This window comes from Rhynchophorus ferrugineus, unplaced genomic scaffold (assembly GCF_030347505.1).
Source record: "Rhynchophorus ferrugineus isolate W39M unplaced genomic scaffold, kcgeb_rfMv2 rfM1, whole genome shotgun sequence".
Classification (NCBI taxonomy): Eukaryota; Metazoa; Arthropoda; class Insecta; order Coleoptera; family Curculionidae; genus Rhynchophorus; species Rhynchophorus ferrugineus.
The window spans coordinates 42811031-42837538 of record NW_027472580.1 but is presented as its reverse complement, the minus strand read 5'-3'; the positions used below and the strand labels follow the sequence as shown (position 1 = coordinate 42837538).

Here is a 26508-nt window from a genome sequence, read left to right as displayed (position 1 = left end):
CAAGTATATTATTATTTTTTCTTTTATTCCAGCTATGGATCACTGTATGGGCATTGTTTTGCATAGCAGCTAGTTTAGCTTCAGCTTTAACTCTGATGTTAGGAGGTGGCAAAGTCCGTGCCTCACCATTAGTGAGTCTGGCATTATGCTATTTCCTTGTGGGAGCCGGTTGGACTCTAAGTACATTCTCCAACAAATCCGAATCATCATGCTCCACGCCAATTCCTATCGGACTAAATAATGAAGATGGTTTACCAAACATCATATGTGCATTCGTCTTTCTTTTGCTGTATTATTTTGGAATGGCGGCAAACGTGTGGTAAGTACATTATTAACCACAAATATATTGCTTTTACTATTCTCAAAATTAGCAATAACCATTAATTCATAAACTAATAATATTAATATTAATTAGCGTTGAATAAACTATTAGAAGAACGCTGAAGATAAATTTATTCAAAGGAATATTAACATGCACCAGTGAATATATTTAATAAACAGATGTGCCAAACATTTTACTTTTACTTTATTACTGCAGATATCACCGAAGTGCTATGCAATTATTACTGGTATAGAAATACCTAAAATTAAAAATATAAGTTAGCGATCAATCTTAAAATTGTTATTAAAATTCTTAAAATTATATTTGTATTCTCTAACAAATACTAAATTACACGAATAGTTTACCCATATTTAGCTTTAAATAATTATATCTTCGCTTATCTATCCAACACTTGAAATCATTCTTATTTTTGAGTATGAATGTTAAAAAATACTCTATTTTGAATAACTTTGGGCCAGTTTGAAATTTAAATGAAAAACCGGGTCAATATGAATATGAAGCTGAATTGATTTCATAGATAGAGTATAGAATACCATCTAATAAAAAGTATCAAGAATGTCTTATTTGAAGAAGTAGGTAAATATATATTTATATAGCTGTAATGAGTTACCATGAGAAATTTAATTATTTATATTAGTTATGCATTTAAGTACACTGCGTGTTTTTTTTGCCATAAAATAAATAATTGGCTTTAAAATGCTTTTATAGATAAATTTCGATTATCGGATAATTAAAAAATGGCATGCAACAAGACGTGGGATGATTTACCTTCTTTTAAGTAATATTTAATGTTTACAAATGAACACATTGGCAAAATCAAGAAAATAGTACTTTTAGGCATGAAATGCGTGGTCGCAGATATTCCAAAGAGTATATGAATTATATTTAGTTGGTTTTGTTGCTATGTTCACCTGATATAACCCTTTATAACTTTTTCCTGTTCTCGAAACTAACATTTTTGAAAAAAATGGTGTAACTATCCTGTAACTTTAACTTCTGGACTGAATATTTCTGTACATTTTATTTTCAGTGCAATTTCAATATACTAAACATTTTTTCCACAATTATCTAAATTATTACACCCATAATTGATTAATATAAATTATTTGACAATTGAAATTTTTTATGGCTCGGTCCAAACTTTTCATAAATACCTAGACTTATCATTCTAGTGAAATTAAAATATATAGCTAACTAATATATTATACCGATGCCACATGCATATGCAACTTTATCTTAGAATATATGAGCACGTTCTTGTTAAACCTAATCTTATTAACCAAAAAGGAAAAGTAAACACGAATGTTAATAGAACCGTATTTCGAATATTTTTATACCAGTTTGAGGTTTGAATGATAAACTAGGTCAATATTAGTGAGTTAAATGGATTTTCTGGTCCTTTTACCTGTGCAGTTGTGTTTGATTCAGGTAGAAATATACACGAGACCATATTTTAATGTTCCAGCGAAATACCTGAATAGAACCGAGACGAAACTAGCAAAAACATACAAATTTCAATAATTTCCTGTTTAAATAGAGTGTTTGACATGACCACTAACTGTTAAAATGTACAAATTCATATATAAGCTAATCTAATCAACCAAATATCAATATTATCATATTTCATAATAATCAACCGCTAATAAAAATTGATAAAAGAACATTATAAAATAAATATCGCCATATAATGGGCTAGTTATGAAAATGTTATTAGTAGCAATTATTTATAAGCGTTATCAAATTTTTAGTACCTACAGAAAGGTCAATTCGTTCTTGAAATCAAAGTTAAGCTTTGAAATATTAATTTTAATGTAATCTATTCTTTGTATAATGTATATTTAACTATAACCCAACAAAGCAACCTTCTTGTTATGCCGTATGGTCGATAAACCTTGATAATAACGAAAATCTTATTAAAATAAATAATTCATAAAAGAATAAATTGAATTAGAAATGGCAGTTTTTATAATATTTATAATATTATTATGCTTCTTTCTGTTACAAATTTAAACTATATATTTTTCTTAGCATAGTCCAAATATAATATCTTGATCAATAATTTCTATTAATTCTTTGGCGATGTAGACCTAAAGATCTGAGCAATATAGAACCCTAAAGTCCTATCACTTTGACCACTGCGGTTACATATATACCATCATAATTTCATATTATAGCATTATAGAATTGTTATTAAGCCTATATGACCCCTATATGGATCTGAACATAGTAGGAACGTATTTCAATATAAAATGTTTTTATCAAATAAATATGTTTAATAATACAATAAAATATCTACGGGATGTCTATGATATTTTGGATATTTTGAGAATCTAATTAGAATAAAGAAAAAAAATTATAAATTCTTTGGTTACGAATCAAAAACTGGATACAAAGGATTGAAAAAGGATCCCCGAAATTGTCAATAGAGTAACTAACGATTTCACAATTTTTTTAATAAGTATTTAAGTAATTTTTAGGTTGAGTTTACCAGAATAAAAAATATATTTCTTAATTATCACTTCAAATATTTATTCGAAAATTAATCGAAATTTTCCAAAGAGATAGCTTATTGATAGATAACTGATGACGTGTAATTAGTATGCTACAAAAAGGTAGCTAGCAATAGCAAATAATTTCAATTGAGGTCTTTTTATATTTGCTAAATAACGCGTCCCTTTTTATGAAAAAAGAATTCGAGCAGCTTTGACTGTTAAATACCATACACTACCAAATGTCACACTCATGTTATTTGTTATATACCACTGATATATTTTGAAGTTAAAAAGCTTTTTATTGTCTATTTTACTGATTAGAATCTATTACTATTTATTAGAAAATCTAGGAATATAATATTTTTCCCTAAGCAATTATTTAAATTATGGATATTGTTCCGAAAGTGTCTGCCAGAGAAATAAGAGTTTTTATTGGGCAAAAAATGTTTATAACATGGAAACTTATTACCGAACCCTTTCTTATCATATTTGCTTGTTTATGGTGTCGAGGAGATTCGGCTGGTTTAAGTTATGTATCATAATATTATTATTGGAAAATTCCCGCTAAAAATGGGTATTTTTTTAAGATGGCAGATGTTAGCAGGTGTTCAGGTTAATTGTTATTGTTTGTATTGCTTTTGAAACCATATAGATGTAAGAAGTATATAAGATAATCAGGTTGTGTTACATTGTTACTGTAAAAATCATTAACGTGATGACTTACATTACCAAAAAGCTGCATATCCCTAAGTATTCTATGTTATCACAGTTATCAACAGTTATCTTTGAAATAATAATATTAAATTATGTTTATATTGAAAAAACTATTTACTATTTTTATAGATTTCATAAATTTAATCTCGAAAAGAACTAATATCAAAGTGATCTTGATTCTTTTCTACTTTCTTTTGGGTGAATCCAACATTGTATAGTTCTTCTTTTTTTGAGAGATTTTAGTTACAGCATCCATGCTAATATTCAGTGCAATTGCAATACGCTAACATTATTTACAATAAAAACCCCAGTAACTTAATATTTAATAGCATTAATACTAACTTCTCTAACACATTTTACTGATAAGAAGAGGCCCCCATTACCTCGTTCCTAGTCGAAGTTACTAATTAGAGAGGTAATCTGTTTCTGACTGACTATGCTCCGGTATTTTCAATTGGAGTTCGGACTGTTTGAATCAACATCACACAGCACTGTATCTCTTTTTAACTAGAATAAAATGAGAAGGAAAATATTGTCTGATTGTAAAACGAATTTACAAACTGCAATAGGCAATACATTGTACATCGAGATGACGTGAGTTCACTGCGGTTTTGGATAGACTATATTTCGAATGATAGTGTTTGATTTATAAAGGAAAAAATATCAAAAAGCTACACTGGCAGTTCATTAATTGCCATCAAAACGGGTATCCAATATAAAAGAAAGAATCTGCATGACCCAACAAAAACTCAATAGAAAATAAATGAATAAAATGTTTGCTTATCTTTAACCAAAGACACGGGTTCTTTCGTAAATCGTATAAATTTGGGCTATTTTGCATTTAAGAAATATACGGTTGGCATATCGGGTCGGCGAATATCAAACGCGAAACGGCATTGTGTGGTTTTTTAATAATTCACCGGGTAGGCCATTGAAATGTCGTCTTTGGTCCTCTTTTGTTTCGCCCGATAACAAACACAAAGCCAGTGTATTTCGCGACCATGCCTCAGAATCGCGCTCTCTTGTTGTTTTCTTCCTTTCTGTCCTTTCCGCCATCGGCCTCCAGTCAATTCCGAATGGCCCTCTTTATCCTAGGAATGGTAACGAGGTGTTAATTAAATACGGAATAACGTATGGCGGCATACATTGGATAAACGACAGTACATTTTCAACGCTCCTGTGATATAAATAAGGTATCTACAAATCGATTGCGTAATAAGTTACTTGGCTACTAGTTAATTGGATAGTTTCGTATGAGAATGTAATATAAATTAGATGGGGCGTCTTGATATAATTGAATATTAATGGGATTGGAAAAGTTAATGATATTAAAAAAAAACGATAAGTGATAACACTTGTTGATAGGATAATTTGTAGATTACATAGAATCAAAGTAAATCGAGTCATATTGCCTAAGATAATGTATTTTCTGATCATTTTTTCACCTTTTAAAGGCATTTGTTGAGAAACATTGGAAAAATATTTATTAATAAAAATATTTAACGCCATTTTCTATAACTTTTCCGGTATTTCTATAAACAAGAAGGTATCGTATCGAAAGAAGGATGTTGATTTGACAGAGATCCAATCATCGATCCATTTTGGCACTTATTCAGTATTTTGGAACCGTGTGCCAGACAAACCATGCTGTATCGTTCTGAACAAGTGATAATCAGAAGGCCCTGTATCTGATAATTACGCTGGATGTATCAGAAATTCCTATTCGAACTGCAATAGTATATCCTTCATAGCTTTTGCGTCTACCATTTGAACATCATCTCAGCAATCCACAGTCAATCAAACAATTTGCAATAACGGTGTCATTCGGTTTTAGCAACTCCTAATAATATACCACACCTTGCTAATCCCACTATATGCATAGCAAAACTTTATGGCCATGAATATTTCACTGTAAGGCAATTTTAGGTTGTCTGATAATTTTTTGGGAGTTTGAGAGGAATTTTCGCCCAATAAAGCAGATTTCTTCAAATGGAACAAAACAAAATAGGCGCTAACTGAATTAATGGAACTGAACAGAACAAAAGTAATGAATGTCGAAAATACAATTTTGTTTCTAAATGAAAAACTGTTATTTTATATAGTGATATGTCAAAGTAATCAGATTTAACAGTTATATTAGGTTATTTAACAGTTAACAGTACTTATAATAATGTTAGATCTCGTGAAATTGCATGATTTGGATTAACGTTACTTCAAAACTACTAAAAAAACTCCATTTGAGCAAAAAAATTACGGAATATGTATATAACATTGCCGTTAACAATACGGTTTGAAATAATTTGTAAAGAATTTGATAATACAATACAATTTGTACAATATAAATAATATGTTTGAATTCCACATAACTTGTAAAATATGTAAAAAATAAATGTTGTAAACGTACATGAATTAAATACAAAACAATAAATATTTTTGGATTCCTTATAAATGTAAAAAATAATTTATCTTATTGCTAAAATAATTAATGTTGAAACATTTAAAAACATTTAAAAACTTAAGAATATTGCTTAAAAATGATCATACGACATAAATCACAAACAACTATATTGCCAGAATTTATATAAGATTATGTTGTGATCAATCCTCCTTTATTTTTATGCGGAAACAGTTTCTCTGAATTCGAGATTCAGTAATGTCATTTTTTTGCTAACTTTATGCACTGTGATAGCATGACCCGTTTTCTGTTGATTGTATTATTTAGTTACCAGTGGTATCGTATCATATTTCATTGTTTGTAGTTGAGTAAATTAATTTCGCGTTTTATAGTACGTGTTGCATTGTTATTTCTATGATTTTATTTAATACTAGACGACCAATTGAACTTTATATCACTTACATCTATCTTGCAAATTTTCTCCCTTAATTACAATAGCTACTTCATCGATAGTCTGTGAATCTATAATCAAACCTTCTCGCATACTCACTTCAGGTCTGAAGACGACATTAAGGCTGTTAGATGAGATCCAACATTATTTGAATATTTTTACTAAATCGTTGTTCTGATGAAGAAACGTTTGTAGTTCTTGGACAATATTTCACTTTACTGTTAATTTGTGAGCACAACTCTTTTTTTTGGCCTGGAACCGGGTAAGAGAATCCTGTTACGAATACCTGATCGGGAAGACCCGCAGGAATAAGCGAGTTGGACTGGTTATGTGGAGACTGCCTCTGGGCTACCCTCTAGACCCCACCCTATCAGCTGATCCAGTAACCCTTACTGATACTTCCTACTGTTAGAAAGGAGGGTGCCCGTAAATAGTAACACCGTTACGATTATTCTCCTGAAAATTTTGTTTTAAAAGACTTGAAGACGTTCCGCCTGGCTAGGTGAGACGTTTTAACCAGCATCTTGTACAGGGGAGATTTTATAGAGAGAGGAAGCCTGCTGATAAGCGGGAACAGCAAATTAACAATACCTTGACCTTTATGGAGGGACCTTTGAAGTTTGAGTTGAGTTGTTTTTGGAGTCTGTTTCGGATGTGCGGTGCTACTCTTGAAGAAGTAAGCAGTGTCGTCTGCGTAAAAAGCTGCCTCAACTTGTGGTCTCCTAGGGATATCTGAAAGAAAAATATTAAATAGAGCGGGTGCTAGGGGGGAGCCTTGTGGAACTCCTGCGTCGATTGTTTTCCGGCTAGAGAGAATATCTTTAATCTTAACCTGGAACGATCGTCCTGACAGAAATGATTTGATAAAAGCTGTTAGGTCATCAGGTAGACCTAATCGGATGCATTTCGCCACTAAGCCTTCGTGCTAAACCTTGTCAAAGGCTTTGGTTAGGTCCAAGAAGACCGCTCCAAGTCTTTCACGTCGCTTAAAAGCATAGTTGATTTTTGCGGCCAACCGATGGGCCTGATGAACGGCTGACTGTTTGGCGCGGAACCCGAATTGCTCATCTGAAATGATATTGTTTGGTAAAATCATTAAGAGCATAAAGAATTGCTCTTTCAGGAAGCTTGGAAATGGAACTTAGTAGGCTATTAGGTCTGTAGTCATTGCAGAGTCAGTCAGAAGGTGATGACTTAGCTCCTTTTTGGGGGATAACTGCGATGAATGCATGTTTCCATGTGGATGGAAAGTGTTGCAGCTTCAGAATGGCGTTGATGATATTACTTAGTTCGGCGAGCTGCTTGTAGGCAAGATTTTTGAATTGGGCTATCGAAATATTATCGAAACCCGGGGCCTTCTTTTTCCGAATCTTGCTGATCATTTGCCTAAGTCGACTGTTGGGATTGAAAAAACTGCAGGATGCTGAGCATCTGCTGCAGTGTGGAGGTAGTTGGAAGACCCGCTGGCAGTGCAGGAGATTGCTTTGGGGCAGGGGCTGGGATATTGGCGGCAGCCGCCCGGTTAATAACAATCCGGAGGCTTATCTGGATTGGATTGGTCTAAGATTCCTGGGAGCAGGTCGACAGCTACAGCCTGTGTAATTAGCTGTGTGTGGGTCTCCACAATTGCTGCATTTGGGTGGCTCTTCGTGTACCTTGGTGCACGAACGGATTTCATGGTGTCCGTCGCATTTGACACACCGAGAAGGCGCTCTACAGCGACAACTGGAATGGCCAAACAACTGGCAGTTGTAGCACTGCACAGGCTGGCCGTTGCCTCGTTGGAGTTCGACTTTCACGATTGACAAGCCTATTTTGGTGAGATTAATGATGTTCCTTTCTTCGTTAGGAACAACGACCTGGATTATGGGAAGGTCTTCGCCTGATTTAAGTTTCCACCTTTGAAGAGATTTTGGGTGGAAACCTTGCGAAATAAAGTGTTCTTTGGCTTCACTAACCGTTACAATCGTTGGGATGTTACGGATGATTACGCGTATTGCCCTTTCAGAAGGAGTGAAATGCATATTTCCGGTCTTCAAGAAGCTTGGTCCGTTTGCGGGAGTCGATCGAAGTTAGTACAAATAAGCGAGTTCCGTCCTTTCGGCTTAAAGTTGCAGTAATCTCTATGGAATTATCTTTCGCGATTCGAAGGATTTCTGAATATTTCTTCATGTCACGAAGATCGATGGATGGGATTTTTTCCTTTTTGAGTGAGCACAACTCCTGTCAATTTCCACAAGATATGAATTCGTAAATAAATTTGTACCAGAAAGTTTTATATTATATTACCTTGAGAATGGGAAGACCTGTCCTGCACATTATGAGTTGCACCAAAGGACGTCATTTGGAAACAGCCATTATATTTTTTAATGTTGACCAAAAACTAGTTAGAGTCATTTCTCATCAATAATGATATAATAATAATACCAATAAATCAGTATTTTAATGCCTTACAATATTGACAAATGATTGATATTTCCTCGCCTGATTTGTTAGAACGATAGTATTTTCGGATCGTAGTAGAATGCTGCTCGTTCCTGGATCACAGGAGTACTGTGTCTAACAGAGTCGTTCAGTTTCGTTGTGTCGTGTTCGCTGTTGATGCGTACGAGCTCTTCGCATTCTATTCTCTTCATTTCGCAGTAACTATCGAACGTACTTGTGACGTACCAATACCACTGTTATCATTTTCTGTCTCTCACTGGTCATCAGTGCGGTTAGCATGTGAGGTAGTTCGTTGCACATCGTCGACTTCAACGACCTGTTCAAGTCAGTAAGTAACGAGAGGATGACTCTTTGGCATTGTCAATAATATAATGACAGAAGGTTATTGTATACTAAATTAATAACAAATGTACTTATTTCGTAGTAACACGTCAATTGAAAAGTCCCCGGCCTACCATAATAAAATAAATTTTTTTGGCAAAATTAGTTATGACACTTTCTTTTTCTTCAAATGCGACCGTTTTTCGACGATTTCGTCCTTCAAACGGTCGAATAATGCTATGTAATAGTCGCTGTTGATGGTCCTTCCTTTTTCAAGGTAGTCAATGAAAATCATTTTCCATTCCATGCGCATCCCAAAATACAGACACCATAACCTTGCCAGCCGACTGTTGCGTTTTCCCACGATTTGGAGCGGGTTCACCGTGTGCAGTCCACTCGGATGACTTGATTGGACTTCGGAGTGAAATGATGGAGCCATATTTCATCGATTGTCACATATCGACGCAATAACTTGGGTTTATTACGCACAATCATCAACTCGTCGTTGTTTTTGGTCAAAAGTGAGCTCACGCGGCACCCACTTTGCACAGAGCTTTCTCATACCCAATTATGCGTGAACAATATGATGTATTCGTTCAGTTGATATCTCTAGAGTGTCTGCTATTTCATTCAGTTTCAATTTACTGTAAGTCAAAATCATTTTATGGATTTTTTAATGTTTTCGTCGGTAACAACCTCTTGGATCGAGGGAAAACCTCAAATTTCAAAAGCACATACAATGTATATTTTTTATCTAATATAATCAGATATTGGTGTATAATGTTATTGTTGAACAGATGTGACGATTGGAAGTAGTTCAATGTAAAAGTCAGTCAATTTGCTTTTTAAGCACTAACCAAATCATATGAGACGTCGTAGAAACGTTGTAGGCAACTGTTTCTATGCTGTAATGGTTAGAACCTTGAGCTCACATGCTGAGGTCGTGACTTCGATTCCTAACAGAGCAGCAACTTTTCTTGTTCTAGTTTGATCAGAACATTCGTGAAATCACCTAGACTAGGTAGCGGACCCCAGAGCCTGAAACATTCCTTATTTTCAATCAATGTTTCTTTATTTCTTATACGGGCTGTACTTTTACTTGGGCTATCCATTACTATATAATAATACTTAATAAAATAACTGCATAATTTATTGAGTAAATATCTAACACTAAAAAGAGAAAATGCCGAGAAACAAATTAGATTTGTTTTGTTCGTAATTTAATTTTGTGTATATGTCACAAAATTATATTATTATTTTTGTCTTGTTTAGGCTCGCTACCGACTTCAGGCTGATTAGTTGGTAATAATTAAAATGATATTATGAATAGATAAATAGATTTAGGTAGGTATTAAGTTGAATAGTGTGTATATAGTAGAATATAAAATACGTGTGGTAGATGGGTTAAATAAGTTTCTTGTTTATTTTTATTTACTTATTACAAAGATTATTATGTACATATTTTATTAAAAAAAAAATTGTGTTAAAAATCTAACATTGATTATTTTTTACTTTTTAGTGAGTTCCTCATTTATTTTTTGAAGTCGGTTCAATGTTTTTGTTAAAAATATTTTATATACGCATAATAGATAACTATAGACCTTCGTAAAAGAAACTTTTCAAGGGAGAAAAAAATGGAATGAATAAAATCACTGTTAAAAATAATTTTAAACAAGAAATATATTTAAAAATACATTCTTATTTCAAGTCAAACTCAAATTATAATAGGATGGATGCAATTTTCTGCCTAGCACACAAACTTAGTAAACAGTCGTTACCGGTAATAGCCAACAATTCATCGGTCATCTTCCATTCTTTTGTGAGGTTGTACGTTTTGAACTCGATCTTTATCTACAAAGAACGAATCCCATTCCGACGCCGAATACCTTCCGTTTCAAATCTGACATGGGTCGCGTCTTGGCCGACCTTTCGAGACCAGCATCGGTCATCGGCAAATGAATTTCTGTTCTTTCGAAGTCAGGTGTTTAGGTTCGATCGCTTGTTTTGATGGCAGGTCATTAACGAGATTTATGACCCGACTCTAATTTATTCATGGAAGTGTCGATTTATTAAAATGCAAAACGGCAATCAGTTCCCGGTTGGCTTCGAAATCGGACGCCGTTGTTTTTTTTTCTATCACTTCGGCTTCGGATTATGTAACTGGATAAATGCATCATCATTTTTGTCCATTGCGAGAGTGACTGTTGATTTATTTTCTTTATATACTTTTATTGCATATGTTTTAATTTAAAAAATAATTTAGGAGGTACAGTGGGGTAAGTATTAGATGCTTGCATACACCTTGACCATTTTTGCACTTTAAAACTGCTTTATTGAGAAAAATAATTACCGGCTTTTCGAAAATAGCATTGTCATAGATTTATGCCTCTTTGAAAATGTCAAGTTTCTTGTCTGAAAACGTGCATTTACGGCACATATTGCATTTGTTATTTAATAAAAAGAAAAAAGCCGTTGAAAGTCTTCGTTTGCTGGTAGAAACTTACGGTCAACATGCTCTAATCTTAAAAACATGTGATGATGAAAAAATGGTGATTTCGATGTGTAAGACAAAGAGTGTTCTGGTAGACCTAAACAGTTTGAAGATGCGAAACTGAAAGAGTTATTGGAGGAAGGCTCAACCCAAACTCAAAAACAATTGGCAGAAGTGTTAAATGTAGCCCAAGAAACTATCGACAATGAAAACGAAAATTAAATTAATTTTTAAAGCATTGCTCAACAATAAAAACCACCAAAACTTCATGGCAAATATAACCCGAATTTTTAAAATTATTTAAAATATCCATAGAGTTGATATGTATTTTAAAAACTAGAAAAATGTGTCTAAATATCAAGACCGTCTATCAGAACAGATGAATAGAGAAACGTAGCAACGCCTTTCCTTTTTTTCAAGCCTATCTACACGGAAAACTATTAAAATAAACAGTCTAAATTAAAATCACGGTTTTTGTTTGAAAAAAATCCAAACAATGTTTAGTGACAAATTACATATCCAAACAAATCAAAATATTTTTGGTGTATTTTAACGTGCCCATCACACAGTGCTGACATATTTTATCCGTATCGAATATGAAAACCCAATTGATCTATCCCGTAATTTATTGGAGACGTGCTCGGTTGGAATTTCCGAGAACATTCTTCGTCGTGTTTATTTTGGATGGCTTAATGGATGAGTGAAATTTTTTCTAGACAGTGATGTAATAATGCTCGTTTGTGTCCGATCTTCTTAATAATATTGTTTGATTAAATGACGGGTTCCATAGCCAATCATTATTAATTTTAAATTTTTTTTTTGATTATTTAGCATAAAAATGTATTTAAGTAATCATTATACTTAGTGCTTCAACAGTCTGCCTAATAGACAACCATAAGAATCATATAAATTGTTTGATTTGTGACATATTAATGGAACGTGTTAAATCACTCCATTATCAGCCCACTGTCTATTCTTAATCAGGTAAGTTTGTAGTCGCACACGTTTCAGTGCTTATTACTTCATTGGGGTCCTGAAAAATAAATATTTTTTAGGAATATTATTTTCTCGAAAAGTATATAATGAATTTAAATTAAACTTATTTATGTCAGGTTCTAGAAAATAAAATTACAGTTTCAAGTTAATCCGATGATGATTAAGCAAATTATCATAAGGTAAAAAAGTGTTCATTACATTTAACAATACCTAGAATCCATCATTGTATATTATGTTACAGTTACATTAACTGCAATATTTTTTATTCATTTTTAATTACAACTAATCTAGAGTAAGATTAACGAGCAATATTTTCCGATCAAAATTTTAAAGCTAAAGTGTTTTACCGAGTTTGATCCACTAGCGTTTCCTCAGTTTTGTTCACTCTTGGTTACACCAAACAACACGCACTCTGCTCTGCTTTTAATTCACTGTACTATACTATCTCAAAAGATTTGATCCTTTTTAGACTCCTCACCATTCCACCTTGGTCTAGCAGCTGAATTTTTTCGACATTCTCGTGGTTATTAAGCCGTTCCTCATGCTTCTTTGCAACATTTCTTATCTCGTCTGCCACCATCTCTACTCCCAGGATTCTGTCTCGCTATTTCTTACATACCAAGAGGCATTGACAATATCCCTTAGTACCTTGTTCTGGAATCTTTGTATGACTTCTATATTGCTTGCACAGGAACACCCCCAAAGTTGTATGCCGTATGCCCACACAGGCTTTAGTACCTGTTTGTATATCATCAACTTATTTCGAATTGATAATTCAGAGTATCTACCTAACAGGCAATATAATTTTCTATATTTGAGATTCTCTCTTTTCTTTTCTTCTCTTTTCTTCCTAATGTGTTCTTTCCATCGTAATTTCGCCTGCAGGTTCATGTCTAGTTGCTTAGTTGTATTTGCAATAATACGATTGTCAATAATTATTGGCATTTGAACAATGCGTTTATTGATAAAATTTACATGCACTGATTTACTTTCATTGTGTATAATGCGCCAGCTTTTCGTCCATATATTGACTTGACTTATTACCTCTTGGAGTTTTTCGTCATCAGCTTCTTGTTTGGTTTTGCCAACTGCCAGTACACATGTGTCATCGGGAAACATAGCCATTGTAGTTTGTTCTGTTACTGGTATATCATAAGTGTATAGGAGATACAGCAATGGACCTAGGATACTGCCTTGCGGCACACTAGCCTTCATTGATCTTAATTCCGAATATTGATCAAGTGGTATCGCTCGGGCAGAAGTTATATAACCTTATGTTCAAGTCCCCGATGGGAAGGAATACTGCTGAACATATATTTTTTTCTTCTAGTGCTTTTTCCAATTGATCAGTAAGTCTATGGACCTGGTCCACTGTTGTGTAACTGCAATATCGACAACATATTTTTTTACCAAGTACGTCGGTATTTCATTTTCGGTTTTGTGTCGGTAATTCATTTGCGGTTTTAAAAAAACTCAGTAAGAAAACATGTTATTTACAATGGATAGTTAAGTTGGATAGTCAATCTCTCAGGGAATTTATGGATGTCATACATTTTCTCCTTTGAGATAAATCATTCATCGAGCCAATTTTTTCGAAATCGAAGATATCGGATGAAGTCAAGTCTGGAGAGTACAGCGAGTGCGATAAAACTTTTCATCCAAATGATGAAATGAAAGTTGATGAATTTCATCCAACACATCAGCGGTGGACGTTATTCGATCAATGCTCAGTTCAAATTGATCATTTGCTGTCGATGGCGATCATTATTAACCATTTCTCTAGGTTTTAAAAATTTTCAATAACCAGATACCAAACCAATCTTGCGGTTAAAACAATTTGGCTTTGCAGTCATTGGCTTGGGTTCGCCAAGTGATTTTGGGAATTTTCGATTTTCTAATTACTTATATTCTATGCATCTATGATTCTATATGGACGTTCTATGCTTTGAACGTTGAAATCACCATCACCAGTATCAGCAAACGAAATTTTCCAAAAATTATAAATATATAACGATGCTATGTTAGCAAAATGTAACTTATGTAGTTTTGAGGTTAATATCGGTAGAATAAAATGACATATCTATCAAATCAAAACATTACATATTTCTGGCTAGTGAAATCTGTTACAAAAACCGGAAAATCATTTAAGATTAAGAGCCCGCGCTGAATTTTGTCTTTTGGGTAATAAAGCGAAATATGACGAAAAGTACCATCCATTTTAAAAGCAATATAACTTTTGACGGACTTAATAAGAATTAGAATACTATTAATAAGATTAATCAATAAGATTAGTCTATCGGACAATTACCTTTGAAACGCACTATGGATGGATTCATTGGATAAATGCTATTAAAGATATAGAACTTTAAAATCATATATTAGGAAAATCCGAGAAGAATATTTTACCAACCTAATATATTATAAATGTTTCTCCAAAATAGTATTCTTAAATAGTTTGTGCATTAAAGATATAGAATAAGAAATATAAAGGTAACGTTTTTAATCATCAGTATATATGTCAGTATGTTTATCTCGAACCATTAATAGATTATAATAATATTGTATTTTTATTGTGGTTGATTTTTTGTTAAATATTAACGATGTTGTAATTCATACATTGTCGTCGTAATTTTGCCCACACTCACACTCCTCAAGTAAAATTATCTGCCCTGGTATAACTAAGCGAACGCGCGAACAATACACCTTCATAAATTTACCACGTAAACTGCTGTTCTGCTCCTTATCTAAATACAAATCGGATATTTTCCCATACAGAGCTGTATTTACGCCGCATCTACTACCAGACCAATCACTTTTAAATCGTTTAACGCTTGCACTAACTTAAGGGACTCCATTGTTACGGCTGACTTATAATATGCTTCGTCGTATAAATGTATGATTATTATTTTGTTTTAAACACTTGGACAATTTAAAACCGATACATTGAAGAAGCCTGTGTAATTTATATCAACAATGTCTTGTTGATGTTTAAAATATAGGTTTGAAGTTGGAATATAGTTTATTGAGTTGTTACCAACTCAATAAAATATGTTTAACAAAAATATTGAACCCACTTCAAAAAATAAATGAGGAACTCACTAAAAAGTAAAAAATAATCAAACTTAAATTTTTAACACAAAAAAATGTTTCAAAATAAGTATGTACATAATAATCGTTCTAATAACTAAATAAAAATAAACAAAAACGTTAATTAACCTATATACCACACGTATTTTATTTTCTATTATATACTCACAATTTAGCTTTATACCTACCTAAACCTATTTATTCATTTACAATATTAGACGATACCTATCTATTATGGTTTAACCACACAAAATTGAATGGCTTTTATACTTAACTACGTCCGATTTTTCGTCACATCAGTTCAGGAATAACATTATACATAAACATCTGATTATTTTAGATAAAGAAATGTATGAAAACTTTGTACGTTCCCTTGAAATTTGAGGGTTTCTCTCGATATCTAACCCCCCCCCCCCCCCAAAAAAAAAAAGATCCTGACTTGGTTCCAATGGGACCACCTAGGAAGTGTACTCTTTCGAATAAAAAATAATTTTGAAAAAACCATAAACCCGTGGATATTTTCTAGTGTTTGTTCCATTCCTGATATAATAATTTGCATCAAATCTCCTATTGGTACTATTTGTTACTGTATACATTTTTATTATTATTGATTGCATAGCTATTCCAGAGATAAACTGATCATTGTCAAATTGACAAGAAAGAGTTTTTATATAAGATACACAATCGAAATATACCGATTGTGGTAAAATATTTCACTATCAAATTATATATAATTATTGAAATTGAAATGTTATATACGTATTTTTTAAAAATGGTTAATGAATACGTTTCAATATAATTAAAACAAACAACACTTATTTACAATTTTATTAATGCAATATCTTGTTGTCTTGTAGTATGCTTCGGACAATTAATTGTTTTAAAAATACTGACATTTTCTGACATAAAATATGCTTAAAAAATTTAATTAAACTAGGTATAGTACATAATTTTAATAATTAATTAAACAATTCTTGTTTGCAATATTACCACATGCACACTTAGTTCTTGATGCTTTTGGAGGCTCCTGGCTGTCTGAAGTTAAAGGTATAGATTCGTTTGCATCAAAAGAATCTGTGGAGAAACACATGTTATAATTTGTGAAGAAATATATGTTATTTTCGGTTCTCAAACCTCCCAAAAGTAGTTCTTGGTGGCGCAGTGGTAAAGGCGATAAGATGGTCCTCCTATTGTTACGATAGCCGCGGGTTCGAATCCTGCTGGGGCATGGTCGTAAATTTATGTTTGTGATTTCTAGGCAAAAGTGTAAAATCCGACAAGAAAAATGATCCGAGTCACATCAGTAAGGAAGGTAAGACCGGATGTCTTCTGAGATGATTTCTAAAGTTGGTCACTCGCCAGTCGGTAGGCTTAATGCTGAGGACCGTGGTCCGGAGCCCACGTTAAACTTTAGGTCCAGTCCAGATAAACCCATAGTTGGTAAAAGGAAACTTTAAAATATATATAAAAAAATATTGAACTTGCTGCACTATTTTAATTTATTTTATTATTGAAATATATCAAATATTAACTAGTGTTACATTAATAAAAAAAAGTTTTAGTAATCCGGATTCTTAACATAAAATATAAAAAATATAATTCATTCCTAACTAAAGCAACGTATGAGCTAACCAAATTGATTATCAATTAAGAATTAAGGAAGGCGAGGAAATATTCAAGCTGTTTTATTTTGTTTAGAAAAGGAAATAAAAAACGAATATATAATTAGTATATTTTTCAGTATAGCTTCATTAAAATTCGATCCACTTATTGTTTGATTTCATTATATTTAGTGAAAATAATTTTCATTTTCTATGGAAGCATTTTTGAGATATGAGAAGAACTAAAAGACAGGCGGAGCTAAATCTGAAAAATGAACTGGAAATTTAAACAAATTTACTGATATTAGCGATTTTTTTAACTGTTAATGGAAAATTCAAGTTTGAACGATACGTATGTATGATATATCGTGATAATACCCTAAAGTTTATAATTTTATAAGAAAATTAGAATAAACCCGAATGAATCTTGACTTTTCTTCATTTCCCTCATTTTTTGAAGCATTTCTAATTAACAGAATTATGTCTCTGTAATAACTAAATCTATAATAAACTGCACCATAACTGAAGCTATACATCGACGGGTCGTCGAGCCAGAATTTCAAAAAGTGGTGGACGAATGCTGTTAGTGTTGTCGTTTTTATGCAATTTAAGTCCACATCACGGACAATTACGACGATTTATGAGAGTTATAGCTTGTTATTTTCATCAGAATAAATCAGTTAACTTGTTTCGTGAAGGTCGTACTAAATAAAAATCGTCAGTCGATCGACTTTCTCGATATATATTTTATCGTTAAATATACATCTTGCTTATTAAACGATCATCGCATATTTACTTTAAAATTATTATTCTCAGATATTATGCCATTCTGTATTTCGCCCTCAGTCAAGAGGGTTAACTTAACAATTAACAATTAAGAGGGTTAATTTTATCAATAAAATGTCGATGCAAATTTTGAATATTCTCGCCGTAGCTAGTGATTGATTCAGTTCTATGAACGTTCGTCATTTTTTTATGAAATTATTATAATTTTATAAAATATTTAATTCTTTAAATTGGTCTTTATTCTAAAATTGCAAGATTTGCCTTAAAACATGAAGGTTACTAAATTACTGCAACGTGGAAGCAATAGAACAAATTGAGAATGCGTAGATTGTTAGAAGATTGCAGTGCGTTAAACCACACGCACTTGTATAGTGTATAACTGTTACTCTTAACTTTAATTGAAGTAATCTAATTTAAATTGGGAAATACATATTGATATATTTATCTCGCACTCTTCTTGCTTGGTTATTGATATAAGTGCAACAGAACAATAGTAACAAATTAATTTGTAAATAAAATTGTACGTATATAATGTAAGATTTAATAAAAAAGAAGAACTTTAATTGAAGTAATCTAATTTAAATTGGGAAATACATGCTGATATATTTATCTCGCACTCATCTTGCTTGATTATTGATATAAGTACAACAGAACAGTAGTAACAAATTAATTTGTAAATAAAATTGTATGTATATAATGTAAGATTTAATAAAAAAGAAGTAGATAGATTAACAGAAGTCACCTTTTTTGTTGCATTCTTATTGAAATCTATAATTAATTTATTTATTCTTATCAGCTTTACAATGCATCATATTTATTATTACAAATATCACAATTTAGTGTGTTTTATTCATATGTCTCGATAATGCTTCAAATCGTATGTGTTATACTGTTTACTGTATAATAGTATCTGATCTTTTAGTCTTATAGCAACACATTAATTGTTTGTTTTCCTCTAGCAGTTATGACGAAGCATAATTTGAAATAATTACAATACATAGTAATTAGCCATAATAATATTGCTAATTACAAAATACCGTATTAATTTATTAGTTAATTCCCTCTTAATCAGTACCATCGAGTTTATACATACTCACAGTCCGATTCAGCGAGTTTGAAAACAGGAATATTCACGATTCAAGATCGGTCAATGAGAAAAGCAGAGCAAGTTGTTCAATAAGCTTACAATTACTTCCATTTTATCACTCAATAATTTTTCCTGCCTTCCTGTGAGACTACCAAAATATCCCTCTACGATAGCTCTAACATAACTAATTTTAAGAAGTGTAAGAAAAATCAGAAACTCAGAAGCAACTAAATACGACGAGCAAGCTAATGAATAAACATTCTGCACTTTAATGTTTATTTTACCTGATTTTTCGAATTATATGAGTAACTATAGCCCACTTACTTGATGAAAATTATTTTACCCCCTGTAAACTAATTTTTACGTTCAATTGGTTCAAACGGTTACATTAATAGTATTAGAGTATATTATTTTACCATTTTGAAAGCAAATCGCGAGCAAATATCATTTTTATCCCAAAAACTCCAGCTTCAAAACGTTTCAAAGCCAGGTTCACATCAATTCTTAACATCTTTTTTTTATTTAGAACCAGGGTTAAGATACAAAATCTTATTAAACAACGCACAAAATCTAAATACTTTACCTAATCCAATAAATAGGAAAATAGACTTATTGACAAGTTTCGGAAAAATTTCAATATCAAAAATGTGTCAGATTATGATTTATTGCACACTTTTTCGACACTCCATTTAACGCTTGTTTATTGCTATGTAGTGCAAAATTGGGGAAATTATTAAGATCCTTAAACCAAGTAAATTGCCCAATGATATGAACATCATGTGAACCAATATCATTGCTACGAATCATGCCCAAACTGTTCAAGAGCTTGTTAATAAAACGACTCAAATAAATTATTGAAGAAAAGGAACTACAGCATCAAGAACATCGAAATACAGATATATTGAGAAAAATTTTGAAAAAATTAAATTTATTCAGACATATTTCTAGATGTGGTCAAAGCATTTGATAAAGTATGTTTTTTAGTGTATTTATTACATTGTCAGTAGCTGTTGCTGAGTAACCTATAATTTATCTTTACAATAACTTAAATCTGGATATAAATCTAGTAGGACCCATAAACCATATCTTAGGCTTTGATGTAATAATGTCTATGCATTAACACTACTATTTTTCTATTAAATGCATCGCACTACACTATGCAAGATCAAATTGTTTGATCCTTTTGAGCTGGTATTATCTAAGAGCTGTATTACTTCGATATTGACATGAGAATTGAATCCGTCCTCATGTCTCCTTGCAATTCCATTGATTCCTCGGTGACAGTCGGTATCTGAAGGTCTCGATCTAAGTAATCAATCCTGTAGTATATCGGTGCACCTACAATTATTACTTCTCAGGACTTTGTTCTGGAAAACTTGTATTTATATTAGTTTTCGCGGAACATCCCCATAATTATAATCCGCATGTCCATATAGGTCTCAATATTTGCTTATATAATAACAATTTATTATGTACTGATCACTATGATTTTTTACCGCTAACCAATACATTTTGCTATATTTTAACTCCAGTTCTTTTCTTTTTTACATGTTCCTTCCAGTGAAGGTTTGCGTTAAGGTTCATTCCGAGATACTTAGCGTTGTTGCTATATGAAAAGATATTATTACTTATTATTATTGGCGGTTGAGTCGTCTGATTATACTTGAACTACACATGCACAAATTTACTTTTGTTAATGTTTGTTTTCATTATATTGCCGCTTGCTTGCTGTAATTTTCGTGTTGCTTCCCTGACAACCAGAATCGCAGTGTCATCAAATGTAGCCATCGTGATATTTTCCATTTGTGGTCTATCATGTGTAGAGCAGGTAAAGAATTGGTCCCAATACACTTCTTTGTGATACACCTGCTTTAGCTTCTTTTGTTGTAGAGTAAGTTTCCTCATGTTTGACTCTAAACATTCTGGCTGTAATATAAGATTCCAATAGCTCAGGGTATTGTTTCGCTGATATTTTCTGTAGCTTATGAACAAGGCCATCATGATATACGTTATCGAAGGCTTGTGCCATATATAAGAATGTAGCTGAACATACCTTTTTACCTTCATAGGCAAGTATGACATGAGGGCCTAGAAGACAAGTTATCCAAATGAGAAACTTCTCAAATCCTACATTTCTAATCGTCACTTCAGAGTAATGCCCCCGACGAATATTCAGATCTTTTTTCACAAAGTATTTAAGTGATAATGGAATATGTTTCATATCCAAGTTTGTTGATTGTCAACGAATGAGACAACCATTGGTTGGCCATAAGACACAGCTTATAACTATAAAATGTTTAAATAAAATTTAAATTAATTGTGAAGTTTTAGTTATGTTCTTATGAAACATTAGTTGAGTCCAGATTTTTGAGAAAATATACTTACATTATTAGTATAAGATTCTAGAACTTATATTTTTTACGATTTTAAAGTAAAGGTTAAAAAAATTAAACAACTTCAAACGCATTCAAAGAGAATTTCTTAAATATAGCGGAAACGTTCCATCTTCCTTTAGACTGATCATCACTAGAGCCATAGTGGCTTAACCAGAAAGAAACGCTGTTGTTTGATACGGAATCGAAAAAATAAACAAACGAAAGAATCCTGTCGATTTCATCGATCGACATGCATCGCATCGTAATCCGTCGGTTGTAATCAATAATGTCGAACGATGTAAACATCGGGATGGATTTACAGCACTGATATTGTGTAGCCTGCCGGTTTTTCAATAAATATAATAAAATCCTATTAACCAACCTAAATATTTTGAGTAGAAAAGGCGCGTAACGTCCATACAGTAGTCTTGAGGTCGTTGTTGTATTACGTTCGGTGAGACATCAAACAAAAAATAGCCGCTTAAAACTGAAATAACTGGAAGCGTCGAGATCAAAAGGGATTATACGTCATAAATTATAGTAAACGTTGAAAAAACTCCCAGGAGGAACTGTTCTCGTTTGTCAGTTTGCTTACGTATGTAGGTGAATAAATGAGGCTCCGGCAGGCTCCAAAGAGAATTTAGGTAAATACAACTAAGTCGATATCAAAAGTAAAATATCCATTCGAATATTTCATTCGTTGGGTTATTAACCAAAAATGTTTGAAACAAATTGTTCATTGTAATGATTTTTGGTATAGCAGTCTTGGATTATGCAGTGACTGTAAGCATTTTGATAATATTTCACCTTCAAGAGGCATTTATTAATAAAAAAAAACGTAATGTAAAAGACACATGGTAAAAGTTCCGGGCGTAACAAACAAAACGCTTTTTTGTTCAAAATTGGTGTTGTTAATCAACGTAATATCCATCAAGAGCCACACAGTCATTCCAGTGCCGCTCTAACATTTCAATACCACTTGTATAGAACGATTTATCTTTAAAATAGGCTTGTCACCAGCTGCTTTCCACTCATATGATGATCGTTTTGATTCCGGAGTGAAGTGATGGATCCATTTTTCATCCATTGTCACATATCGTTACATTTAAACATGGCCAAACACTGCTCCGAACCAGCAACACGTTCTTTTTTTGGGCCAACAGTGAGCAAATATGGCACCCATTTTAAACAGAGTTTGTTCATAGTCAAATGCTCATGCAATATAAAACTAACATGTTCTTTTGATATCTTTACGATGTTAGCTAAGTCACGCTACTTCAGTTTCCGCTTATTCAGAACAATTCTGTGGATTTTCTTGATGTTTTCTGGTGTTACGGCCACCTTTACGTGATGGTGACCACCTTTAAAGTCATCGAACCAACCATTATTGTTGTTTCTAATGGAGCGGAGTCCTCATAACACTTTTCAAGCCTCTGCTTCGCTTGAACGATATTTTTTCCTATCAAGAAGCAGTGTAAAACTAAACACACAACACGAAATTGTTTTTGATCTCTTGTTTCAAAAATAATAAAAAGAATGCCACTCTTAGCACAATAACTCAAAAACTTATGAGTAGAATATCATGAAATTTTAACAGCTTTCTTTTGAAGGTTAGTATTAGACTTTTCATGTGTTAATATAACTGCAAAATTCGGTGATTTTGACATCTCTCAACATAAATGAAAGAAGTACAGTTTTCCATTTATTATTAGTGTTTAAATTTTAACAGCTTTCTTTTGAAGGTTAGTACTAATTGAAAAATAGGTGAATGCAACAACTAGATCTATCCATGTGTTAGGCCCGGGACTTTTCAATCCATATGTTATATTTTGTTGATATATTGTCCATCATTTTCTACAAGTTCTTCCCATGTTTATCCAAACATCTGCGGTAATAGTTTCATTAGATTTTTGCAGGTCGTAAAACACTACATCTGGGTGATCCCACCATATAGACAATAACGTTGGTATTGTCGTAATAGATCCACTTTTCATTGTCAGTGACAATACGCCACAAGTAAGGGAACCGCCTGGTTCGAGCCTGGAAAGAGTTTTATCAATTTCTAAGCTCTCTGAAAGTACTTTGAGAGTTCGAGAAGATGGGTTATCGTCCAATAAATCTTGTAATTGATTATCTTCGAACTTTTTTAATACTCAATGGCGCTCTTTGTCACTGACCACTTTTCAATCAACTTTTTTCACCACTTTGAATTAATTGAAAACAAAAACAACAATTGTGATATTATGGAGCAGCATCACTATACGTTTACTTTTAGTCTAAATGTTTAACGGTCTTTGGCATCAGACATCCCAAATGAAACAATAAAAGTAACGTATGTCGAAAATGGAGTTTTGAGCGTTCAATAATTATGGTCTGTATACACTGAATTACTCCATAATACTAAATGGAAAATGTCATAAACATCAAATTAGAGATAAGAGATAATAGGGTTAAGTTAGGTTGTTTAATAGTTTTTTTTATTAACACTTATGTTTTAATCAATAGATATCACTGACTAGAATATATAGAAAATATGAGTGAAACAAGTAACAACTTAGGGCCTAAGAATCTAAGGGATTAGCGGAAATAAAAGCCATACATAATGGAATGAAACGTATAATTGGAATGTATATTGAAAAATTTTTTTAAAACAAATTAGCTTTGCATTTGTTTGTGGTAACAATAAATATGTAAGTTGAAATATAACGTGACGGTGACTTTTGTACATAGAAAATCGTTCATTAATAAAACTCAATAAATAGAAAAAGTTATCTGGCAATGCCAGTAATGTATAATAATTGCCTGTAGATGTACCAATTATGTAAAATGTAAAAAATATATTTATATAGATATAATATTTTAGATATATATATAATCTATATTTATATAGATCATGTTAAATTATATTTTAAGGTCCACAAATTAGTGTTCCGCTGGACTGATTCAGGAAACTAAGCAAGTATATTTTAGATTCATTTTTTTATATGATGATAGAAGATCAATTTTGATGATTTTTAATTCTATTTTTTACTATAAACTATAATTTGCGAGTCTCAATCTCTAGACAAAAAATCATAGTAGTACAATTATTTTTTGTTTATGTATTATACTTTATACATTATTATGCATGTAATAAGAATGAACGTTTTAATTAACTTAGGGTATCTTACATTCATTCCCTAATATATATGACAGTATATTCCACTTTTTTTAGAAATTTACTTTTATGACCCTTCTTTGTAATTTTGATTTAAATGAAGATATATCACCGAAAACGTCATGTATTTTTTAAAATTTCATGATTAACGACACTATCAAATGTTTTCTCCGAATTAATTTAAATAAAACGAATATACTCTTTTTTATGGAGTGTTCTTGGTATTATTTAAAGTTTTCTCAGGTAATAAACTTTAAAGCTGGCTTGGTGTCGTAGTGGTTAAGGCGACGGGAAAGTCGCCCTACTATTGCGATAGTCGCGGATTAGAATTCTGCTGGGGCATGGATATACTTTATGTTTGTGATTGTAATTATAACAGGTCAATTGAAAAGTCCTCGGCTTGACACATAGATGGCGCTACTAGAATTAAATCCATATGTTTTTTAGTTAGTTCTAACCCTCAAAAGATGCGTTATACATTTGAGAGTTTTACTTTTTAAAGGGAAAAAATGCAGTTGAAGCAAAAACTTGGCTTGATGCCGAGGAAAATCAACCTTCAAGGATTGGTATGCTAAGTTTAGACGTGGTGAAATGAGTACCGAAGACGGTGAACGCAGTGGACGCCCAAAAGGGGTTGTTACCGACGAAAACATTAAAAATATCCACAAAATGATTTTGAATGATCGTAAATTGAAACTCAATTAAATAGCAGATACTCTAAAGATATCAACTGAACGTGTACATCATATCGTTCACGAATATTTGGATATGAGAAATCTCTGTGCAAAGTGGGTGCCGCGCGAGCTCACTTTTGACCAAAAACAACGACGAGTTGATGATTCGCGGAAGTGTCTCGAATGAGTTTGGAGATGATCAGCGTAATAAACCGGAGTTTTTGCGTCAATATGTGACAGTGGATGAAACATGACTCCATCATTTCACTCCGAAGTCCAATCGACGGTCATCCAAGTGGACTGCACACGATGAACCCGCTCCAAAGCGTGGAAAAACTCAACAGTCGGCTGGCAATGTTATGGCGTCTGTATTTTGGGATGCGCATGGAATAATTTTCTTTCGCTGCCTTGAAAAAGGAAGGACCATCAACAGAGACTATTACATATCGTTATTGGGCCGTTTGAAGGACGAAAACGTCGAAAAACGGTCGCATTTGAAGAAAAAGAAAGTGCTCTTCACCAAGACAATGCACCGTGTCAAAAATCCATGAATTGGACTTCGAATCGCTTCCTCGTTCGCCGTATTCTCCAGATCTGGTCTCCACTATTTCTCGGCGACTATTTCCTGTTCTCAGATGTCAAAAGAATGACCGCTGGGAAGAAATTTTCGTCGAGTAAAGAGGTGATCGACGAAACTGAGGCCTATTTTGAAGCAAAGGGCAAATCGTACTACAAAAATGGTATCGAAAAGTTGAAGGGTCGCTATAATCAGTGTATAACCCTTGAAGGGAATTATGTTGAATAAAAAAAACTTTTGTGTTTTACTATGGTAGGCCGGTAACTTTTCAATTGACCTGTTAAATGTCTTTGTAGACAATGTTGCAAAATCCAACAAGGGATAACCATCCCAGTCGGTAGGCTTAATCCCGAGGACCGTGCTCGGAGCCCACGTTAGGCAGTAGGTCCAGTCCAGACAAAGCCTCGTTGGTAAAAAAGAAAACTGCTTTATTATAATTTAACCAACATAAATAAAGAACATCACTCTTAAATTGTTCAAAATGTTAATAATTTGAATTGAGATTGCATATAATTA

The 26508-nt window shown here is 32.7% G+C and overlaps 1 protein-coding gene across 1 annotated transcript in view; it reads left to right on the top strand.

The window, feature by feature from the left end:
- The window catches only part of LOC143197553 (frizzled-4), an 82833-nt gene that overhangs the window by 11333 nt on the left and 44992 nt on the right, over positions 1 to 26508 (top strand). Inside the window, exon 3 of the mRNA XM_076406099.1 lies at positions 33 to 319. Coding sequence (XP_076262214.1) covers positions 33 to 319 — 287 coding nt within the window. The remainder of the gene's footprint in view (positions 1 to 32; positions 320 to 26508) is intronic.